Below are 24,045 nucleotides of genomic sequence, written 5' to 3' on the forward strand. Positions count from 1 at the left end.
CTCTCTCCCTTTCTTTCTATCATATATTTTATCACAATTAATATATTAATTTCACTTAATAATATATTAATTTAATAAAAACATGATTATTAATTAACATATAATAAGTAGAATAATAAAATATGATAAAATTAAAAAAATTAATAATTAAAAAAATTAAATATTTTTGAAATTATTAGTTATTCATTACCATATAATGAATAAGTGTATAATCTAATGTGGAGATTTAATATGAATAACCAAAATCAAATTCATCTTATATTATTTTATTATTTTATAATGAAAAAATAGTTATTCCAATATAGAGATTTATGTGAATGGAATTGTGAAAAGTAAAATTTCTCTTACATTCATCAAAACTATCATTTAACTTTGACTAATCCAATGAGAGTACTCTAAAAAGACTGTATTGCAGACCCATATATGAAAACACCAATTTGTCTTATTTTTAAGTTTGAATTGACTACATTAGCTCATTTCTTCTACAACCTAAACCAAAATATTGAAATTAGGTCATTCTTGCTGCAGAAATGTTTTTTTCTCTCTACCTTAACAGAGGGCTGTGTCTTCCTAAGTGGTTAGTAGAGCTTGTAAGAATGTCTGATAGTGATCTCTCTATTCTGTGGGAGGGACTTAAGCATACGGACAAAGAAGATCTCTCTATTCTGTGGGAGGGACTTAAACATACGGACAAAGAAGATGACACCATAATTTTGTCAAACAAAACAGTGAAGGCAGCAGCTTAAAATGGCAAAAACATAAAAATTGGAATATGGTTTTGGTCTCTGAGCGCGCCCCAATAGATTTCCACTATTTTCCTCAAGGTTTCTACAACCACCTTGGCCACCATTGACGCGAAACACAACTCCATTGTTCCATTATTTTTCTTTAAGTTATTTTATTTTATTTTTTTATTCCCCTTTCATATTACTTTGATCACTTTTTTTCATTTTAATTTATGTCTTTGGAGCCTGATAGTGGGTTTGAAACGTGGAGTTTGGGTTTTGCAAAACAATAGTTAGTTTCAAATGTGGAGTTTGGGTGATTAATTTAAATAATAGTGGGGCTCGGTTGCTTGAACTGGAACCGTGGGGTGAAGGGGACTGTGTTGGTTAATTTCATTTGTGTATGGGGGTGATTTCATCTGGGTGCTAGGGGGGCAATTTCATCTGGGTATGGGCTGGTTTCGACTTCACTAGGTGACAGTGATGGTGTAAAGGGATGACGATTTCATCTGGGCAAATCACTGATTTGTTCCTTCACTGGGCGAGTTCCTCGTCACTTTTCTTTTGAAAATTTGAATTCATTATGTCTAAGGAGGACTTATTTGCTTAATGAAACATAGTATTTTATTTAATAATGAAACGTTGTGTTTCATTAAGCTTGCGATGCAGTCCCCGAATAATTCTTTTTCAAAGGCCATTGGCATTTTATTTTAGAAAAGGAAAAAATTATTTTGCCTCTTAAGTTATACCACTCTACTTGCTCACTTGGTCATCTTTTTTTTTTTTTTTTACTTAGTGATTAAAGAGTTGATTTTAAGTGTATTGGTGTATATTTTTTTTTATTTTTTTAAAATATTTAAATAGATTAAAAAAATGTTAATAGAAAAATGAATAAAAAAAATTGAAAACCAACTAGCAGTCAAGTAGAGCGGGTTATTCTGGGTGGTAGAGTAGCCCGACTCTTTAGAAAAAGCTGGATGCCGACGAGATGACGGCGAGTTTGCGCACACCCTTGCGTACAAAGAAGATCTGGCGTGGCCAGCTGAAAATTGATACGATACGTTTATACGAAGGATGCACTTATATAAAATGTGTTAAACTAAAACGGTGCGTTTTAATTAAAAGATCTAAACGAAGAGTAAAATTTGAAAATTAAATGTGTGCAAATGGGTTTTTTTTGTCTTCGAAATCTTAGAGGTTTCGTGAGGTGATTTTGGTAAAGCTAAAGTAAAACTCACACCCTCGACATCCTCCGGTTGTTCATGGTAGTTGTTGGGGTTATCTTGTGCAGGATCATCTTCCACCACATTGAGAGCTTGCTTCTGTACCAACATTACTTTCGAAGCAAAACCTAAAGAATATTGAAGAAGGTTTTGTATACACTTATGGAATGGGTAGTTACTCTGGTTAGAGAAAAATATGGGGGAAGAGAAAAATAAAAGTGGCGCAGTGTGGTTATGGCCAACTTGACCATCAAAAAAGTTTTAAAATATTAGGTGAGAGAGGATGCGTGATGTATATCACAATTTAATGCTAGCGATAATATTTTCTTTAATGGGTGTAGAAGGTGGGGCCTATTAAAAAATTAGTATTAAAATTACGTGATGTACAGTTGAAGAAAGAAGTAGCCCAAGGAAGACGCCACGTTAGCTTTGTGCACGAAAGTGCTTGTACGTAACGGTGCTCTTTATTTTAATAGATGATTCAACCCTAAATTTTACTATTAAATGAGTACAAATAAATTTAATACTCGTGGTTCATGGATCATCGATGTTTGACTGGAGATTGAATCGATCTCAACGATGTGAAGTGAAAAGGGCAATTTTGTGGGAGTTTGTCCATCAATAAATCCACTAAGCTCTTTGAGTATATATATGGAGTATTCATATTATGGAATATGTCACAATCGTTTAAGGTTGTAATCAAGCTGAGCCGAATCGGTCTTTAGCTTGCCGAGTTCGACTCAACTCAAAATACATGTAACTAAGCTAATTGCTATTTTTTAGAGTTTTTGATGATTAAGATAAATTTTAGGAATTTCACTTCACACGTTTATCTCTCTTACATTCTATATCTTAAAATTCTTCACCATGAAAATGAAATCCCAGTTAAGCTTTAGGGTCTGGAAAATAGGTTTCTTTTGATTGGCGACACAGATTGAATGAACACTCGAATGTTGCAGCTATGGAGCCTCTTTATTATCTTAATCAAGATAATGATAATGAGAGGGAGGTTTCATTGGATGTTTGCAGAAAAAGAAAATCTAGGACTTCAGTGGGACTAGCTTTGTTTCAAATCTTGGCTTTCATACGTGTTAGCCATCAAGTAGTCGTTTCTTTAAGAGACAGCTGGTTACGATGGCGATTGCATTTCCAATAAGAAAAATGATATTATGACTTTTAAATATGTCTGTCAAATATATATATTTGTATATTTGTATTTATTTATTTTTCTTAATAGTTAAGAAAGTAATTATTAATAAATTTATATTTATATTTTATTTTTTCTTAATGATTAAGAATGTTTAAATAGTACTTAAAAAAAATTCATTTGCACTAATGTACATATTTGAAATGCACATTTGGTGTACTCTCTAAGAGCATGGGCATTAGATTAGTCATCCCAATTTTTAAAATTTGACTAAAATGTAACTTTTTTACTTATAGCAAATCACTCAAAACTTAAAATCTACATTAGATTAGTTATCACACTCTTTATAATAATAAAATTTTATTATTTTATTATTATTAATATTTCTTTAATTAAATTATATGGATGGAAATTACTTATATTATAATTTGTTATAAGATAAGATTATTGCATTATTTTGTACTTTATAAATAATTAATAAAAAGTTTATTCATATTTTCTCACATTATTATAATTTTTGCATGATTATAGATAGATGAAAATAATAATTTCTTAATTATTTTTATATTTAAAAAAAATTAAAAGAAAGATGATTAATATTATTTTATAAATATATAATTAATAAAAAAAAAAGCATCGTAATTTTAGGCACGAAGTTATACTAGAGGGAAGGAAAAGAAAAACATAGGAAAATAATAAAATATTAGAATGAAGATACTACAATTTCCTTCATATTTGACTCTAGGGATGAAGTTATTGTAGTTCACCTTCTGAATAAATTATGTTTAACTAATCTAATGTAGCAAAAATTTAATAAATATTCTTCAAAATATGACTTTGCATTTGACTAATGCTCTAACATTGTCATTTCAATTAAACCTCCCCATTTACTTTTCAAAACAGTGGAGATCACTCTCATCTGCAATTAATTACTTTAATTAATATATGATAACGGGATTTAGATCAGATATCTCCAATGAATGACACGTAATAAAGAAGTATCAACCAGAAAGGGGTGGTACCAGTACGTACATGTGAAACTAGAATGGGCCAGAAAAAGATGCGTCTCGGGATAAAGTTTCACTCTTTAACATGTAGATTTTGAAATATGTTCTGAAAAGGAGAGAAGAGAGGCTGTTGAATGAAGCTGTAGTTTGAGTTTGGCTCCTGTCCAAGATTTTTTACACCAACAGAACACAATCAAGTGTGTATATTTTTCCCTTCAAAAGGATTTCATGAACCATAAAACAAATTACAGGTCTTAACAAAACATGCTGGCCATTTATTATTAGAAGTTAATTATAGATACACATTCTCTTGATCCAAACAAAACACAAAACAAATAAATAAAAAAAAATCTAAGAAATTACATTGACTAAAAATAACAAAAAAACAAAATGGTTAAGACTTAAAAGAGTTGGGTACAAAGTGGAATTAAAACTGCTTGAATGGTTTTAATTTCTCTACTACCTCACTCACTCATCTGATCTAACTCAGTAGTTTCCCATCACTGAACTGAGTTGACTTATTATGGTGAATCGGAGACGATGAGTTGCCAAGCCGAGGTGGCGATGAGAGGCCGGGTGTGCCAACCAAGCATGAGACACCCATTGTTCTCCTCCACTCTGTACCCATCCCCACCTGCAAACAAGGCCAACAGCATGCTCGCCTGCTTGAATGCGTTCGATCCGAGGTGGACCAGCTCGAACCCCGCCGTTCCCATTCGTACCCGCCACTGACTCAACGTCTCGTGCCGCTCGACTCGGTCCGCCCCATCAGACGCCACCACGTTACATATCTGCTCCCCCAAATACACCTCCGACATCAGCAGGTCCTGAGTTGACGGTACCAAACCGGACCCCTCCAACGAGTCGAACAGGCTCGAGTAGTAATGCAAGGCCTCCGTGAAGCGTTCCACGAAGACCGGTCCGTTGTGGTTCGCTTCTTGCTCGACTATTGTGAGGATCTTGGGCTTCATGGACTTGATCGAGGACAACACCTTGTCGATCGCGCCTGGTCGAGCCAACATGGGGTGAAGCTCGAAGACGGAGTTCACCGCAACGGCCTCGTCGGGGCGGATATCGACCATGGAAGGGTCGATGTCCGCCAAACTAGTGGCCACGAATCCTCGGAACTGGAATTCCACACCAATGGCTTCGGCCAATTGAGCCAGCTTCCACCCAACTTGCTGCAAAGCATCCGTGTTGTCCGCCTGGGGAGGACCAATACCAGTTAACCGAAATGCCGGAGGCCCCCCAGGCCTTAATGCGAGCGCTTGAATTAGTGCCGGCCACTGCATCCCCTGCTTTAACCCAAAATCAATAACGTGAACTTTGCTGGCGGTGGCAAATGCTTCTAGTATCGCTTGGTTAGCAGTAAAATGTGCGAACTTGAGGTAAGGACAGGTCTCGTAGAAGTGCATCTGCAAGATATCAGAGTACGAAGCATCGAGGCAATCTTGTGGGTAAATTTTGTAAATTCGGCGCGCTAATGCTTCGGCAAAGTAAGTGGCGACCTTTCCCATCGCGCCGGCCTGCGAGGCAGCGAGCAACTCGACGTGTTTGACGAGAGCATCTGCAAGCTTCAGGTTGTCTTGTTGGACTGCTTCGGCGCAAGCCATGAGAGTATGGACGAGTTGGACACCGGTCTCGTGCGAATCAACCAGAACAATAGACCGAGTCGGTTCGGACACAGTTCCGGCAGCTGCAACCCCGACTATGGGCGACGAAGATGGCAAAAGCGGAGGCGCAGAATTAGACCCACCTGACGTTTTCAATCGCTTTTGGTTACGTTCCCTGTCTTGGGTCTGCGGGTAGGCAGCAGAACCAGGAATAGCTCTCAGATCGTACTCAGAGTCGTCGTTATAAATCCGGGAGGACTGGGTCGTCTCAAACTGTTGCTGTTGGGAATTCGTGGTAACGGAGGAGGATTCAGCAGGAACGTGAAGAGGGTCGTCGATATGGTGGCTCTGAAGCATTCGGTCATGAAAAGTATTGGGCGAATTATTGAGTTCAGAGAGCATGCTCTGGAGCCACCCAGAAAGATCGGAGGGATTATAATGGACGGTGTCACGCAAGAGATTCGGGGCAGCGCCCATGACCATTTCCAGCTGCTCCAGCTTATCGGCCACGTCGGTCATCTCCGAACACTTGACCTTGTAACCCAACACTGCCAGTAGTTCATCCACGCCTCCGCCTCCTCCAGCGTCCTGCCCTTCCTCCCATATCTTGGCCTTTGATTGAAAATCACTTTTTCTGATGCCTCCATAGCCAGCTCCACCGGAGGTATCTTGGTGGTTCCTCTTGTTCATCTTTACCTGATTCTCACAAGGAGAAGAAAGAAGAAGCAGCAGCAGCCTAAAGCGCTTTAGAAGTCCTCAATGGGGACCAAATGGGTCTTTTCGGCAGATTACTCTGTTTTTTCCTTTGTTTATTCTTATCACGAATAAGGGAAAAGGAGAATAGGGTTGAGAAGGGTGGGATGTCCAACGAAGGAACAGCGCGAGGACACTGAAGTGGAGGGGGAGGAGGAGCTGTGGACTGTATGAGATAAGGAAAAACGGAGGCCATAATAATGCTATTTTTCCTTTAGATAGTAAAATACAATGAATAATAATATACGAACAATTCTTTTTATATAATTATATTTTAAATTAAATTTATTTTTATATATTATTTTATAAAAATATTCTCTAATTAAAATAAGATTGTGTAAATAATTATATGTATATATCTTTTAAATAAAATAGCCATTTGCTTAGGAGGTTATGAAAATGGAATGAATATGTTACAGAATTTTTTTTCAAAAAAAATATAGCTTTTCAAATTTGTAATATGCAAGAATGATGCGATGCTTATTAAATACTTGGTAAGAAGAAAACAGTTTGACTGACATCTAGTGGAATTTTCACCAAATTATGTTCAATTAAAAATGAAATAGATGAAATTTACTTATTCCATTTATTTCTACAGCAAAACAAATTTATTAAAAGATATCACTAGATATAAGTTAAAGGAAAATGTGAACATATTATATAAAACTAATTTTATAAATTGATGTGATTTGATGTAATTTATTAAATTATAAAGTTAATTTTATTATGAAATATATCTAATAGATCAACTTAAATAATATTAATTTATAAATTTATTTTTATTTAATTTTTTAAATAATACTATATACAGTCATAAAATACACAAATATTATATAATCATTTTAAAAAGAAGAGAAATTAATTATTAAAAATTTAATTATTTTATATAAATTACATATTTATACACTTTTTTAAAAAAAGTGTATAACACTAATAAATATCATTTCTATGTTAAAAGAATAATATTAAGGAGAAACCATTATAATAATGTATATTTTATACTTACTATATAATTATTTCTAACATTCATTTAAAAAGATATATAATTTAAATAATATCACATTATATATATAAAATAAATACTTTTAATAATAATTTTTACCTATATTTATTCATGTTAAAATGGATGCTCGAAGAAAGTGGACGGGTCAAGTTTTTCGAGGACCCCAGAGAGAGAGAGAGATGGCCGTCCGCTCGAGTCTATTGAAGGTTTTGGCCCTTGTGGACAGAGAACGAGGTTGTGGGTCCATCTAGTATGAGAAATTTGCTTTAGCACAAGAAATTTCGCGTGTTTTACACTCTCTTGAGGTGGAACGAGAGTATTTTCCCTCGTACATGACCCACCTGGCAGGAAGCGTCGGCAAGAGAAATCGCGGTGGTTGGGGGGGTAAGGGGTCAACTTTAAAGTTTAAAGTCCAACGCACACTCGCGGCAAGTAGCAGGCTATAACCAATGGCAATGAGGAGAGCTTAATGCCCTTTACGATGCCACATGGCGTCATGGTATACAACACGCTCCTTGTATGCGAATCCTAATATCCCAACATATACAGAGAAGTACATAAATATTTTACCGCGGGACCCCCACGAAGTGGGAGCGTGGGGATTCAGACGTCAACATCAGTTTTAGATATTTCACGCACCCCCAAAATATTAATATTACGTAATTAATAAAGCGAAAAAAAATAAATTGCAGCAATGAAAAGTTAACGGCGTGAAAAACGAACGGTTGTTCCCCTTCCCTAATTAATCTCTATCTGGACGTGACGTTAGAATAATTCTTTAATTTTTCTAACCGAAAAGGAAAAAAAAATTGAATGAGATGAGGCGAAGCACTGACACCTGGTCATCGTCCCTAGTATTAGTCCATCGCCATGTGATTCTGCCATGTTTCTGAGATTCCCTCGTTTGTATGGTCCCCACTGTCTACTTCTTTCCTATCATTAGAAGATGAGTAATGCCACAATTGTGAAATGCGTAAATCTGTACATTATTTGAAAAAAAAAGTAAAATTTATTATTAATTTTTTTTAATGTAAATTTCATTTCAAAATAATTGCGTGACTTGCGCTCAGAACTGCAATTATATTTTGTTGAGAAGATTGATATTTTTCTTGAAGAGTAATCGTATTTACCTAACACATTTTATAATCTATTTAATAATTATATTATAAAGTGAGTATATTTTAATAAAGTAATATTATTTTTAGAAAATTATTATTTATTTTAAAATATAATTATATAATATATAGTAAAAAATAATGTATATTTATTATTATTTTTATTTAATATTTATTAATTTTTTTTAAAAGCATTAATATTGGTCTATACATATGTATATGTAAAATCATATTTACGTTATATGACCCTAAAATCTTTCATATTGATTTATACATATCCAAATATTTAGCTACTTATGAACGGTTCTTATTTAAATTTAGATAATTACTATTCACTTTACAAATCATATTTTAATCAGTATTTATCTCTCCTCGCACTCTCTCTCACAATTATTTCTTTTTCTCCCTCCTTCAACAACACAACAAATCTTCACTTGCATATTTATTTTATTATTAAAATATATAATATATATTTTTTATTTTATTATATTTTTAATATAATATATAAAAAAATTATTTTTTTATTATTATATTTGTATTATTAATGTCAAATATATGTAGTGGATACTAATTGTAAAATATATATAAAAAAAATGATTTTAATAAAAATTTTATAATAATAAAATAATAATATTTTATTATTATTTTATCTCAAATATATATAAATTAATATAAAAATTTTGCTTAAATATCAAAATAAATATATAAAAAACAAAAATGCTATATACAACCGCCCGGAGTAACCTTTGGGAAACCCTTGCCTACGTGGAGATGAAACGCCCCATTTCATTTGATGACTCAAACGCCCCTCCCCTTCCCTTCGTCTTCTCCCCTCCAGCCGAGCAGATCCTTCGTCTTCTCCACCTTGGTTGTCTCCACGAAGCCATCATCGAAGACCACGACATCATCTCCACTTAGAAAACCCCTTCTCTTCTCCACTCAGATTTGCTCTCCACGAAGCCACCATCGAAGTTCCCATTGTCTTCTCCACAGACCCACAAAGCTAACCCCTTTGTCTTCTCCACAGACCCACAAAGCTAATCCCTTCGTCTTCTCCATAGACCCACGAAACTCCACGGCATCATCTCCACTCAGAAAACCCCTTCTCTTCTTCACTCAGATTTGCTCTCCGCGAAGCCACCATCGAAGTTCCCTTCGTCTTCTCCACAGACCCACGAAGCTAACCCATTCGTCTTCTCCACAGACCCACGAAGCTAATCCCTTCGTCTTCTCATCTCCAACTATATACCACCGGCTCTTGTAACTATGAGTGAGCCGATGTATTATTAAAAAAAAAATGAAAATGAAAATAAAACACAACGAAAATAGAGGGAAAATTGTTGAAGAGGGAAGCTTGAGGTTGTGTCGTCTGGAAGAAAGGGAGAAAAGATCTGCTCTGCTCGATCTTTGAACTAGAAGAAGAGATTTCGCCGTCTAAGTCTGGGAACTGTAGATCGCGTCGTCTGGGTTTGGAAAGAAAAACTCATTTCAATCTTGGGTCTGGGAATAAAAGTTCGGCTCTGTTTAATTTCGAGTTTGGAAGAAGAGATTTCTTTAATCTGTTTTGATCAAACTCATACTTATTTTCATATTTTGATGGTTTTCTTTATGGTTTTGTTTTGCTCTTGATTTTTTGTGTGAAAATTTCATTAAGATGGGTGTGAATAGCAGACTGGAGTGAAATCGCTGGAGGGAAAATTGTTGAAGACGAAGGATTGCTGGCAGAGTGAAATTCTTGAAGACGAAGAGGAGAGGCAGAGAAGGCGAATGGAAGATGAAGGAAGAAGAAAAGAAGTCTGGAGTGAGTTTCAAAACAGAGGGAAGGAGTGAGAACACGGTTTGTTTCGTTTAAAACGCGTCGTTTTACTTGCCACGGGGGCAAGGGTTCCCCAAAGGTTACCCCGGGCGGTTGTATATAGCATTTTTGTATAAAAAATATGATTTTATATATACATATACATAGATTGAAAAATGCTAATGCTCTAAGACGGTGCACATTTTGGGATGGGGTGCGGCGCGGCTAGACTGTTTGTGGGGGCAGCTAATAGATGTGACAGGGCCCCTGCAGCCAGTAAACTGAAACCACCACCCCAAGTCCCAACGAACCCAATCGATTCGTGGTTGAATTTGGTAGCTTGGAAGCACTCATCCAGTTTTGTGTAATTTTTTTTCAAACGTTTCATTTTATCTTATTTTATTATTATAATTTTTTTATATAAAATATAATAAAAATTTAATTTTTTTAAATATTAAAATAATAATCTTTTAATAATATTTTATTTAACTATCAACTTTCATATAAAATCATCTAATCTTATTTCACTATCCAAAACATATCTTATTATATAAATTGTGACACATTTATCATTATTGAATAATAAAAAATTATTTTATTCAATAATGATAAATATGTTAAATGTTATATAGTAATAAAAAACTATCTAATAAAAAATCATTCAATAGTAATGTGATGTATAGAATTTTCGTTAAGAATATATTTAGGTAATAAGATGAGTGGAGAAACATTTACTTTCTATTTATAAAACACAAATACTCTCTTTAATTTACATGAATTTGCATATAATTCCGGCTTAACAAAATTACAAAGATTATTAACCCAAAGTAGACCTAGTAAAAACCCAAAGTAGATCTAATAAAACATGAATGATTTGATCTCGATCTAAGGCAATACCAGAATATAAAAGAGTAGAGTCGTGCTACGCGTGGGTGTAGCTCGAGGATGGTCCGATAAGACTATTAGGCCTTTTTTTCATTCATTTTTTTATACTCTTAAATATTTTTAAAAAAAATCATAACATCACTGAAAAAATATTTTCATAATTTATTGCCCAAAAATTACTTAAATATAAATTATAACAACTTGTTTAAAATTTTAAACTAAACACAAAAACATTACAACGTCTTTCTCAAATTTCAAAATTAAAATAAGTTTTTAACTTTATAATATTTATATTAAACTTTATCTATCTCATTTTATAAAATTCAATAAAATATTAATATAATTCAAATCATTTTACTGTTATTTACAAACTATTTTATTACCATTCACATAATTCTCATCTCACTATCTCATTTTCCAAACATCTCCAAGTCCCATGAAACATCACACCAACAACAAAATATATTTGAGACTTCCAGAATTCCTTTTTTTTTTTTTTTTTTCCTTTTGTCCAGCTGAGCATAAATTACAAGAATATTTTGGAGATGAATGCAAACCATTATTTAATGTATCACATGCCCTGCCCATTTTTTTAATCCTATTTGAGATCATGATATTCTACATCGATCGTTTCTCCTTAATTCCCATTTGCAATGAATTCCTTGTTAAAATAGAAGTCAATAAGATTCCCAAGGTCTAAGATCAAGATACCATGTTGTCTCGTACTCTTTGTTGCGAAAACCCACAATTATTTTGAAAACTAAATGCACTTCCTTCCCAATCTCGGTGCTGACCCTGCACCCCTGCATGAATTGTTGTATGTATTATGTATAAAGAAAAATAAAAACAGGAAAAGCTTCTGCTAATTGACTAAGATATATATATATATATATATATATATATATATATATATACACGAGTGCATGATCTTAATCTTATCGTCCATATATAATTATTCCCAAGCCACTTGTCGTTTAAAAATTAATTATTATTAAGTTAATCATTGTTGTTATTAATATTAATGATGACATGGTCGATGAGCTCATGGCTTGAAAAGAATAGTGAAAACGACCCTTAAGTGAGGAGCTGGTTAGTTAATGAGACAAAGAAGCCGGTTTCACAGGAGGGAGTAATGTCTTCACCAGGCAAATCAGTAATTAAATTAATTAAGCTAGCTAGCTAGCTAATTATTCTCAAACGATAAACTAATTACTACTCATTTCATAATTTTAACATGATTATTCTTAAAAATATAATATTTTCTCACTTTAATTCAGTTCAAAAGTATCGAAAATTTTGTTTTTTTATTACTAATTGTCATGTTAGCTAGAGTTATATATAAATAGTAATTTTATAATTATTTTCAAACCTTGCAGCTCATAGTGATAATTGGCAGTGAGAATTAATGATGTTCCATCCAGGTGATGGAATTGATATCTTGAAAAACATTAGTGGAGCCCCCAAGATTAATATTAGGGGTGTTAATTTAAATAGTGGTGCTACTATGTCGCTCCTATATGCCCATTTTGTGTGCCGTTTAGTATTGTAAATTACATTTCTGTTTTGCTTTTTATTTCAAATATTTTTTAAATATATTTAATCATTTTTAAAAAATAAGAAAAATCAATACACCAATAGTCAATTCTTTAAGTATTAAAATAAAAGAATTAAAAATTTTAAATAATATATAAACACTCAAAATAAAATAATAAATGAAGAGGCGTGCTAACATTATTTTTAGTCTATTGCAAAATGGATCAAGACCGATCGCCGGTCAATCTTTTGGTCCCATAAAACAATGCCTTTTCTATTATTTTCATTTCGTCAACCCCTTTCTCTTTTTCTTATTATTTTTATAAAATAATAATTTGGTATGTAAACTGTAAACACATTACGATTCAATATAGATAAATAAAACCAACAATATTTTGTAAGTTATACTCCACCTTGGCAGTGCATTTGACACGTAAATAAATACTTAAAAATAAATATTTACAATTATATTTGACAGAGGTTAATTTTGAGTTGAAGTTGAACCCAAAGCTTTTAACCATAAAAACTGAGACCTGCATCATCATGTCATATGTCATTTGCCAACTTAAAGAACGATCAAGATGATCATAACCCGATATTTTATTTTACGTACAAGTAGTCCCAATATGACTTCATGCGACACAATTAACAGTAGGAGGAATATCGTCATTCAAAGTCACTTCTTTTGGGACGTGTAGATTGGCCAGAAGGAGGAAGAGTCGGACGGTGGAGGGAAGACACAGAGAGCTAGAGAGAGAGAAGCAGAGGACAAAGCGTTGTCAAATCAAAGTGCCTCGTCTTCGATCTCTGACGTAGTACTGTTATATTACCCGGCCGGGGGCCCTTTGGGACCCCGTGTTAATGGAGTTGAAAGAGAAATGGCAACCACCCTTCAACTCGATCCGTACGTACAGCAGCAAACTTACCCCCCATGATGAAACTGCGCGCATGCATGCAAAGCGATATCATACTGTTTATGCAAGATCTTTTAGATCAAATATGCGCAAGTACTAGTCCTTCACGTTCAATATTTTTATGCAAGATTTTTGTAATATACATATTATATGATTTTGCAGTTGGGGGCCGGCGGCGTAAGCATTGATCCTTTGGATCAGGTACGTCGTGGGTCCGACGTGGAAAGACATGGCGCTAGCTCGTGGAATCCAATGACTTTTTTTTTTTTTTTTTTTGTTCTTGTATGTTTCTTAAATGCAGTATAGGACTTGCCCCTGGCTTGCTTCGAAGGAGATGATCATCTGCGGTGCTTTATATTCTTCATGATCAATCCGGTGCTGTGTAATAACAAGGAAGATATTGGCCGGCCACAACCCTTGAAAGATTTTTTTATTGTCAATTTGAACTTCCCAAAAGACTAGAAAAATAAAAAAAAATATCGATTCCAATCTTGAAACCCATTCCCAAACCTTAAAAAATATATACTCTAGAGAATCCAGATCCGGATGAGTACATTTTTCTTAAATTTTGCTCATCTTTTTAAAACCTAATCTTACATCTCACTAATCCCTATATATCCTTTCATTATTCTATTCAAATAATATTTCTCTCTTTTTTTTTAATTATTTTTTCTCTCACTTCCCTTTACAATATTAACAACTCAACTATTTTATTTTTTATGTTTTGAACTATTACTATCTAGAGAATATTTTAAACAAAAAAATTAAATTATCTTTTTATGGATTCGATAATATTTTTAAAATTATTACGTTTTTAAGAATAATATAATTTTGTCAAAGCTTGCATTTTCCAACTGTAAAATTTTGTAACGTAGGAGACGTTTGGATTCGCAAGTCATCTCAGCTTATCTCAACTCATTTCACTACTATTTATTACTATTCAGCAACTTTAACTCACAAATCTCACTACTATTCACAACTCATCTCATTACTATTCACAATCCATCTTAACTCATCTCAGCTCATCTCAATCCATCTTACTAGGAAATTGAAATATATAATTAAATTAGAAATAAAAGAAAATCTAGAAATATATAATTATTAGGGAACTGAAATCGTACCACTGTGAAAATGTGTGTTTGTTAATAAAAATTCGTTAAATTTATAGTAAAACTCAAATGACTTTATTTAATACTATTGAAATATATATAAATTTTATCTACCTCACATTAACAAAAATAAGAAAAATTAATTTTTATAATATGGTTTATTTAGAAGAAAGAGCATAATTTGTTATTTATCGTTTATATATTTGTCATTTATAGTTATAACTAAAATAACAAATATATCTAAATATATATAAATTTGGAATAAAAAAATGAAAATAATGATTTAGGCTTGCTACAGTTGCTCTCCGAATTTGTAGCAATCCTAAAATCAAAACTTAATTTAGGAACTGTGGATGAGTTTTCTTCACTTCTCATGTTTTTTTGATATAATTTAGTTAAGGATTAATTTTAGGGATGCGGATGGACGGATGCTCTAACACATACATATGCTTGAGTTATATATAAAAAAAGTACTGCTAATTAAGATTTGGCCCCAATTACAGATATATATGAGTACTTGGAGTGGTAATTACTAATTTGTATGTTGAAATTCAAGTATATGATGGGTTTGGGAAACCCACGCCAACAGTACCGAACATGTAGTACGTCTGGAATGGTCTGTCACTGGTCAACTGCCAAACCCTTTAATATTTAAGGATCATGCATGCATGCATGCCTTTTGAGAGGCAGACATACATATACACGACAACAAACACAATCCCTCCCACGTGCACCATGTTCCCTATTCCATCTGTTCTGATCATCACTGATCTGAGCACAAAATTACATGTGTGGTGCTATTTCTTTAATTATGAAGTAAAAAAAAGTTAAAAAAAAATGGGTAAAAATAGGAGTACACGTTTTCGATCGGGCTCTATCATTTCTCAAAATATATTATATAGAGATGGATGGATTCGAATCTTAAAATCACAGGCTTTCCCAATTTCCCATATCTGACATCTATATAAATGGAAGGATCATCGTCTTGTTCTTGCGATACTATTTATATTGTTCAGACAGCTTTGGGGCCTTCGACAAAGGGAAAGAGACATGGGCGGTGGGTGGGGGGCCGGCTTAATTAATTTCCTCGAAGGCAGACCATGAGAAATTGGTTCTTAACCCGACGTACGTACAACTCCCACCTGCATGCCTCCTTTCCCTACAAACATTTGATTTTTGCATGGGAACACTACTGATCATCACCCGAAGTTTCTACGAAAGAATTTGATCAGTGAAGGCCAAAAGTAGAACTGCCTTGCTCCTCCTCCTATACACACGATCATTTTTTAAAATGTGCCTTTGTATTAACTGAGCCGATGATGTTGGACAATCCACTTGTCTTTCAGGCCGTCCTACGTAAGCCATGCATCCCTTTGAGCTGTCAACAGTTTCTAAAAACATGTAAAATTTGTCAGTATATATTGACGTACGAAATCAAAACTTTAAATTACTGTTGTCACAATAATATCCGTACTACTCTGTGTATAACAATCAGACTAATTTGTAGATCAGGTACTTTAATAAAGATTATATTATCAAGTATTGATATTGAACCAGTCAAATATAGTAAAATTTAAAATATAACTAAGTTTTTTATAAAATTTTGAGCTACAGTAATTAATTCTAAACAAATTTTTAAAATTAGAGAGTTTCTATTCACTCATCAAACTTATATTTTATTTACAAATAATCAACAATGGTCTTTTTCTCTTCTTATTCACAAATTTAATTCACAAGTTGAAATTATTAACAATGGACAGATATCATCAGATTTATGTCCAAATTGATGTCTAGAAAATGTTTTTTGTAAACAAGGTTATATTATGTTGGATAATCAGATTGAGAAAAAAAATAGTTGAGAAGTAATAATTTTAAGTAAAAATTAAATTCTTATATAAAAATATAAAATATAAACAAATTATTATTAAAATATATAATATTATTTTATTATTTTAACTTTATAATAAATAGTTTAATATAGATTAATTTCTTCAATAACTTTGACTTTAGCCAAAATCCCAACTTTTATAATATCAAAGAGTGAAGTTCTCCTGCCCGAGTTTACGTGCTCAAATACTACCACATTGCTTTTTTTTTGGGCAATAGTTTATAACTTCCAAAGGCCAATTGTTTTCAGCAAGGAGACAATTTGGGCCATGGAAAACAATAAAATCTCCATGTTAGAGAGGCAAGGCCCGTATTTTTAAATACGTGGGGCACCAAAAAAAAAAAAAGGTGAGACTTTCTTCGGCTTGGAAGGCTCAATTAATGGGCAATATGAGAGTTGGTCCAAGCGGATAAGTGGGCTAAAACCCTCGAACCAGTTAACAAGCTTGGACGGGCGAATAGCCTAATAGGAAGAGACTTTCTTCGGCTGAGTAGTGATACGATGGTAAAGAAATTTTATAATTTTATCATGCTAAGTGATGTTAATTTATAGATTTATTTTATTTGTGAATAAGATATTTGTCATTATTATATATTTTATAGTATTATAAATTTACGATACTTTTACTTTATCACAGCATATATATATATATAATAAAAATTAAGAAATTTTAATAATATGACATTTTAATTTTGGATAATAATACCATGTATATTATTATTCTTATTTTGAAAATACCTAATATTTTTTTTTCATATAATGACGTGACTCACTCTCATATAGCCGAAATCATGATTTGCTCTTCGTTTTAGGTGAGGTTTAAATAGTAAATTGAGATGAGATGAAAATTGAATAAAATATTATTTTTAATAATATTATTATTTTAAAATTTAAAAAAATTGAATTATTTATTATATATTATGTGAAAATTTTAAAAAATTATAATAATTAGATGAATTGAGATTAACTTTGCATCCAAAGGAATTAATTTACCCTTCTAAAGAACATTACCAGTCCTACCATTTCCACACGATTCTTTATTAATGAAACCTTCTAGACACTTTAGGTAACACTTATTGGTGAAAAAAAAAATCAGTAAAAAAGGAAAAAGAAAAGAAAGTATAAGATAACATGAAAAAAAAATTGAAAAATTATACTCATTATTTTTATATTATACATTATATATTATTATTATTATTTATTAAATATGTAGTGTATGAATGATGAATTGAACAAATAAATTAGTTTATAAACAATAAAACTAAAAGAAATAGTAAATTTGATGTATTGATTGGTAGGGATGATTAGTAACAAAATTTGGGAAGACAAGCTCTGCCACGTGCACGGCAACAAAAGGTGGTACGTGGACATTGTACGGTAAAAGGCTGCCTCTTCCTCACAAAAACAGAACCTCATCGCTTTCCGAACTAAAGCCCCTTAATTTTGAAGCAGAGGTCATAAGCGAAGGACAGATTCCCAGACCTCTGACAATGTCAACCGCCAGAATTCAACCAACAGCTTGTTCCCTGTCGTCGACCGTCAGACACCTCGGCTTCTTCAATGTCCGGCTTCCCAGAAGCGCCGCAATTTCGTCCAATAGCTTCGACCGGGTGAGACGCTACGGGATCAGAAAAGCCCTCACAGTGTCTATGTCTTCCGCTTCTTCTTCTGATCCTCTCGAAATCCTCGTCAAAGCTTCCGGCACTACCCCCAACAAGCTCGGCGACTGTAAGAACTCTCTCGCTTACTCATTTTAGTCCGTTTGGTTACTGAGAAAATGCCTGAAAGAAAAAACAAATGAACTTCTTTATCGAAATGTGTAGTTAATAAGGCGTTGCATCATGTTTGAAGTCATTTTCAAATGTTGAGAATGAGAACCTTGTGTTTAGACTGTTATTTGGTTTAGTTTACCACGGGTTGGTTTCTGATGAATTCTTATCGATGCATCTGTGTCGAGTATTTTGTACTTCGATTGCGCACCACATTTTTCTTCTGTAAAACCTGTTCATTCACCTTTTCGGGGATTTCGAGCTTTTTCCCCGTTTTTCTTTTTTGTGTATTTTGGTACTTTCTCGTGTATAATTTTGAAAAAAAAAAAAAAAACAGAAGCTGATTCTTTGACTCTAGGAACCTATATGGCTCTAGTTATACAAGCTTGCTTTTCAGCTTGATTTAAAAATATCAAAATGATTAGCATTTATTAGACATTCGCTCATTAAAATACATCGTTTGGATTCCTTTGATTTTGCATCTGCTTGAGTACTTAACTGCAGTGATTTGAAGAGAAATTGCTAGAATATATTGCTTAATATAAATTTAAAACCACGTGATGTATTTGATCTTGGAGGATTTCTATATAATTAAAATCCATATATTTTGAATTTGAGATGGCATTCTATACTCTATTATTTCAAATACACCTATTATAAAATCTTAAATCAATCCACAAATTTAGTGAATAAAAAATAAATTGTACTTATCATTCATTATTCAAGCCATTTCAACGAAAAATGAAATCGATAAAAAATGAAATCAAGCCAGAAGAAAAAGGAGAAGGCAACGTAAAAGGAAGAGTTCATTGTTGAAAATCAAAGGAAGAGGCATTTCAATGGGCCAAATTACACCAAATTGAAAGGTGAGCATATAGAATTTTCCATATGTAGTAACCCAAAATGCAAGCCTGTCTACAATGAACTGAAGAGAGACGAGGAATGCAAGATTGAGAAGATCAGGAAATAAAAGGTTTTGAAGCCCTAACCTGATACAAGGACGGGATCGTTTATTTTCAAGCCCATATATAACACAAAAACACAGTTGGTTTAAGTCTTCTTACTTTTATATATGATATATATAACATTAAGTTTTATTATTATATAATTGGTTTAGTACTGTCGCATTCAGTTACCAGTGATCTGAGTCAACTAAACCAAGACTGACCAGTTCTTGTGGCTTTTGTTTGCGCATTTTGGGATTGATGGCCGTCCAGTTTCAGTGAAGAACTGGCCAGTTCCTGTCGGTCCTGGTTTCAATCTGTAGGCCTCTAACAAAATGAGTCCAATAATTACAACATGGTTCATAGGAAGTTATTGATATTTCTATATTGTCTTGACAGGTCCTTTTTGCCAAAGGGTATTGCTGACTTTGGAGGAAAAGCATCTCCCTTATGACTTAAAGTTGGTAGATTTGACCAACAAGCCAGAATGGTAATTATTTAATTTCATCTCTTTGAATCATGTCAAAAAAATTTTCTTCTTTAAAAAATCATGTGGTGGTGGAAAGAACCCATCTATTTGTTTGGTCAAAATCCAGTCGTATGACCACAAACACACAGAAATTGATACATATTCTAGTAGCTCTTTAATATGCATTAGATGCTTTTGTTTTATGATCTGTCTTTATCTTTTCATAACCAACTTTTCAATTTGTTTGCTTTGGCATCTAGGTTCTTAAAAATTAATTCAGAAGGTAAAGTTCCTGTAATTAAACTTGATGAGAAGTGGATGCCAGATTCAGATGTCATCACACAAGCACTAGAAGAGAAGTATCCTAATCCACCCCTGGGAACCCCTCCAGAGAAGTCTTCAGTGTATGTTTTATATTCAGCGGTTTATGCTTTAAGCATTTGATGATACATAATCATCACAAGATAATACTTGAAAGCTTGAGTGCTTTTCACCCATCCATAGTGCATAATGGGAATTTTATGAATGTTTGATTTCCTAGCATCAAAAAGCAAATGTACAAGTGTCCCAACTGATTGTCGGATTTTGTTTTGGTTTCAAGATTCGTTCAACTTTGTGATAGACTCTATCCGTTAGTAGATAGCCCTTCCATATTTTATGCACTGCCTCTTAGATGTGGGTATTTTGTGGCTCTAGATGTTCCCACTTTTAGTCAGATCCTTTTATCTTGATTTTCACATAGAACTGGTTCTTGTGCTCAAACACTTAAGCGAAATGAGATTGCAGGCCCCATCAATGTAATCCCTTTCTTCTCCAGTAAAATTTCTCTTTCACACTGTTTTGGTTCTGGGTTTCATTAATTGCAGCCTTCTCGATTCTCACTAACTGTAGTAATAGTGCATATATGGAACAATTCTTCAATCTCAAGTTAACTTTAGCAAGGGCAATGTTCATTTTCAACTGATGATGTGTTCATCACCTTTGGTGAGAGGAATATTTTGCAGTGAGGCATTTTGATAAATGCTTTTTTAAAGGGAAAAGTTTGGTTTTCCAAAGGAAAAGCAACAAAAAGGAGTTGTTACATAGCATGTGTGTGTCTTATACAGTTCCTTGTCTCCCAGCAACCTTGGTGTCAAGCTGACTTCTATAATTAGATGAAAACATGTGGTCTGCTCCTTTAATAAACATATTTCTCCTTCAAATATACATATACATTTGTGATTTTCATTAAAACTGTTGGTGCCATGGTCAGTATTCATTTGTAATTTGAATTGGAAGCCATGGTGCAGATTTTAATTGAATTATCTTCATCAATTAGCTTGTCTGGAGATATTCTTTAATTGAGGATTTTCGGCTACATGCACAACTCTGATGGATGTTGCTATCATGACTGTAATGCTGAAACTCATATTAGTTTGCAATTTATTAATGTGCCATTTGATGATGTAATCATAATGTTATGTTCAATAAGAGCCCCTATTTCTTTTTGGTCGTAAGTTCACAGTTGTGCGTGTGTGTGTGTGTGGGCATCTGTGTTTGTGTTATTTAGAGAAAGTAATTTTTGAGTAATTTTTAGTGGGTCAAAGATCTTCTCCACATTCATTGGTTTCCTCAAAAGCAAAGACCCCAGTGACGGAACAGAGCAAGCATTGATCGAGGAGCTACGATCTTTTAACAATTATATTAAAGAAAATGTGAGTGCTCCATCCTTATTTTTTCCTATGTATCTGGTTATAATTTCTTGGTGGTTGGGTCAAGAGACTGTCAATGAACTTTTATGAAAATAATTGCTGCGTGGTGTTTGTATCAGCTTCCATTTAGCAGATTATATTGTCTGTAGTGTAGTTGAAAAGGAAAAGAAATGTCTAGCAATGTCTGGAACATAATTTTTTTAGAAACAGAAAAGACTGATTACACAAGTACCATGAAATAGACTTTCTAAATTTCTACGAAATCAAAATACTGAAAATAGGACTCTCAATTGGCATACGAATCAAAGTGGCACAGTTTCAGTTCCATGGATATCAACACCTTCTAAGCACTTTCAAACATGCCTGCAAATTTTGACTGGCAGGAAAAAAAAAAAAAAAAGAATTACCATTTCTGTGTGGAGGAACCACCTTCAACGCAATCTCTATTGTGAAATTTGATCTTGTTTTGGTTGTGTGTGTACATAAGCCAAATTTAATTAATAAGCGATATCTTCTGACATTACTGTAATTGGTTTTTACTCATGAAGGGTCCTTTTGTCAATGGGAAAGAAGTTTCTGCTGTAGACTTGTCGCTTGGACCCAAGCTGCATCATCTGGAGATTGCTTTGGGGCATTACAAGAATTGGTCAGTTCCAGATTCTCTTCCCTACACGAAGTCTTACATGAAGGTATGTCCAATATGAGCAAAACTGTAGATGTATCTGTCATAGCAGTCGTGTTTCTTATTTTTTTTCTAGTTTGCATGAGTGCTCGAATCCTAATAATGCTGAGTTCTTGCCATGCAGTCTATTTTCTCAAGAGATTCATTTATTAAAACACGTGCACAGCCAGAGGATGTAATTGCTGGTTGGCGTCCAAAAGTCTTGGGTTAAATTGCCCTTAGCTTTTCTGTATGGGACTCCACAGGTCTAAACTCATATCCTCGTTTACTAGCCTCGAATGCAAGCAAAACACTTCTTTTGGTATTTAATCATGCTCAAAATGTGGAGAATGGAACATGATGACTATAATAAAAACTTGAGGAGTATTGCAGGCCTTGTAAAGTCAAATAACTGTGCATTCCTTTAGTCGGGGATGGTCGCCAACCTCACTCCGGAAGGATGGCGGAGATTGGTTTCCGTAAATGACTAACCCGTCGTGGGGGGTTGAACTCTGACCGAAACCGACTTGGGGACAGTGATCATCAGCCAGAGTGATGGAAAACATCACCATGAGAGAGAGAGAGAGAGAGAGAGAGAGAGAGAGAGGGTTTCATGTGCTTGTGTTAAAGACTTTATTCCCTACCCTTCATCTTTTTCTTTTTCTTTTTCTCTGAAATCTCTTGATTGGACCTTATTGTCCGACCGGACTAGAAAGACAAAAATCTCCGACGTGAGAAACAAAAAGAATACAAAGTACGAAGCTGAAAAGGATCACAACACATAGCTTGACATGCAAAAAGGCCTTCGATTTTTTTTTTTTTTTTTCAAAGCAGTGGATAACTTCCAAAAACACCTAACTGTCAATGCAAAAACCCACAGGCCACAGACATTTTTTTCCCATCTTGTTTATTTTTAATAATTTATTATAAATAATATTATAATATTATATGTCCTCTCACCACACCCACCACCTGTCTCCATATCTCAGCAATATTTGTTAGTAAATTATGAATAGTAATATTTTATAAATTTTATTAAGATGAATTTAATATTTTAAAATTGAGATAAATTTAATTTTTTAAGTTAATATATATGAAGTAGATTGAGATGATTTTAAGTCATTATTCGTAGATCGAACGGCGATCTATGTATAGTGGACGTGGAGTTGGGAGTGAATGTGTAAGAGCATTGGCAATGGACTAGCCATTGCCAAGTCTAAAATTTGGCTAAAATCTTACATTTTGGCTATTGTATTAACTTTTGACTATCTAAGTCCACATTGGACTAGCTATTTTAAAGTTAAAATAATATTATTATATTATATATTTTAATAATATTTGACAAATTTTTTTTTTCATATTTTGTAAATATACTTCATATATTTTAATAATATTTGATAAAAAAAAATTATACAACAATTCTTGAAACCAACAAATTAATTTTTGCTAACCTTTTTTTTTTGCTATTTATATTTTTATATTGTGTATTAAGCTAATAATGATAGAAAATAAATGTACCCTCAATTAGAAACTTTATCATAAAAGAAAAGTAATTTGGCAAGAAAAATTACCAAAAAGGGAGGAAAAGGGAGGGAAATTGAGAAAAAATAATAAAAAACTCATTTGGTCCTTCAATAGTGTATAGCCAAATATAGCTAGGTGGAGAAAATTACTGTAGCTCAAAACTAAAATATATGGCTATAGCTAGTTCAATGTAGAAATTTTGTGATAAAAGAAGATAAAATTTGCACTTGACTTTGGCAATGGCTAGGCCATTGCCAATGCTCTAAGGGAATCAGGG

The 24,045-nt window shown here is 33.4% G+C and overlaps 2 protein-coding genes across 2 annotated transcripts; one reads left to right on the top strand and one right to left on the bottom strand.

Annotated features, from left to right (window-relative positions):
* Positions 1–4,352: 4,352 nt before the first annotated feature.
* On the bottom strand, positions 4,353–6,650 carry LOC109007807 (DELLA protein GAI-like). The gene has a single exon (XM_018987657.2). The coding sequence runs from the start codon at positions 6,403–6,405 to the stop codon at positions 4,624–4,626; it is 1,782 nt and encodes a 593-aa protein (XP_018843202.1). The 5' UTR covers positions 6,406–6,650; the 3' UTR covers positions 4,353–4,623.
* An 11,445-nt stretch (positions 6,651–18,095) lies between these two features.
* LOC109007806 (glutathione S-transferase DHAR3, chloroplastic-like) lies at positions 18,096–22,653 on the top strand. The gene is made up of 6 exons (XM_035694741.1): positions 18,096–18,438; positions 19,823–19,913; positions 20,153–20,296; positions 21,469–21,586; positions 22,132–22,272; positions 22,390–22,653. The coding sequence occupies exons 1-6, from the start codon at positions 18,201–18,203 to the stop codon at positions 22,474–22,476; spliced, it is 819 nt and encodes a 272-aa protein (XP_035550634.1). The 5' UTR covers positions 18,096–18,200; the 3' UTR covers positions 22,477–22,653.
* Positions 22,654–24,045: the final 1,392 nt, after the last annotated feature.

Source organism: Juglans regia, chromosome 10, assembly GCF_001411555.2.
Source record: "Juglans regia cultivar Chandler chromosome 10, Walnut 2.0, whole genome shotgun sequence".
Lineage (NCBI taxonomy): Eukaryota > Viridiplantae > Streptophyta > Magnoliopsida > Fagales > Juglandaceae > Juglans > Juglans regia.

What these genes read in the sequence shown, in the direction of transcription:
- LOC109007807 (XM_018987657.2), bottom strand. Translation starts at nt 6,405, where the DNA reads ATGAACAAGAGGAACCACCAAGATACCTCCGGTGGAGCTGGCTATGGA.
- LOC109007806 (XM_035694741.1), top strand. Translation starts at nt 18,201, where the DNA reads ATGTCAACCGCCAGAATTCAACCAACAGCTTGTTCCCTGTCGTCGACC. An exon ending in CCCCAACAAGCTCGGCGACT is followed by an intron (nt 18,439 to 19,822) that starts GTAAGAACTCTC and finishes TTGTCTTGACAG; the next exon opens with GTCCTTTTTGCCAAAGGGTA. An exon ending in CCTCCAGAGAAGTCTTCAGT is followed by an intron (nt 20,297 to 21,468) that starts GTATGTTTTATA and finishes AGTAATTTTTAG; the next exon opens with TGGGTCAAAGATCTTCTCCA.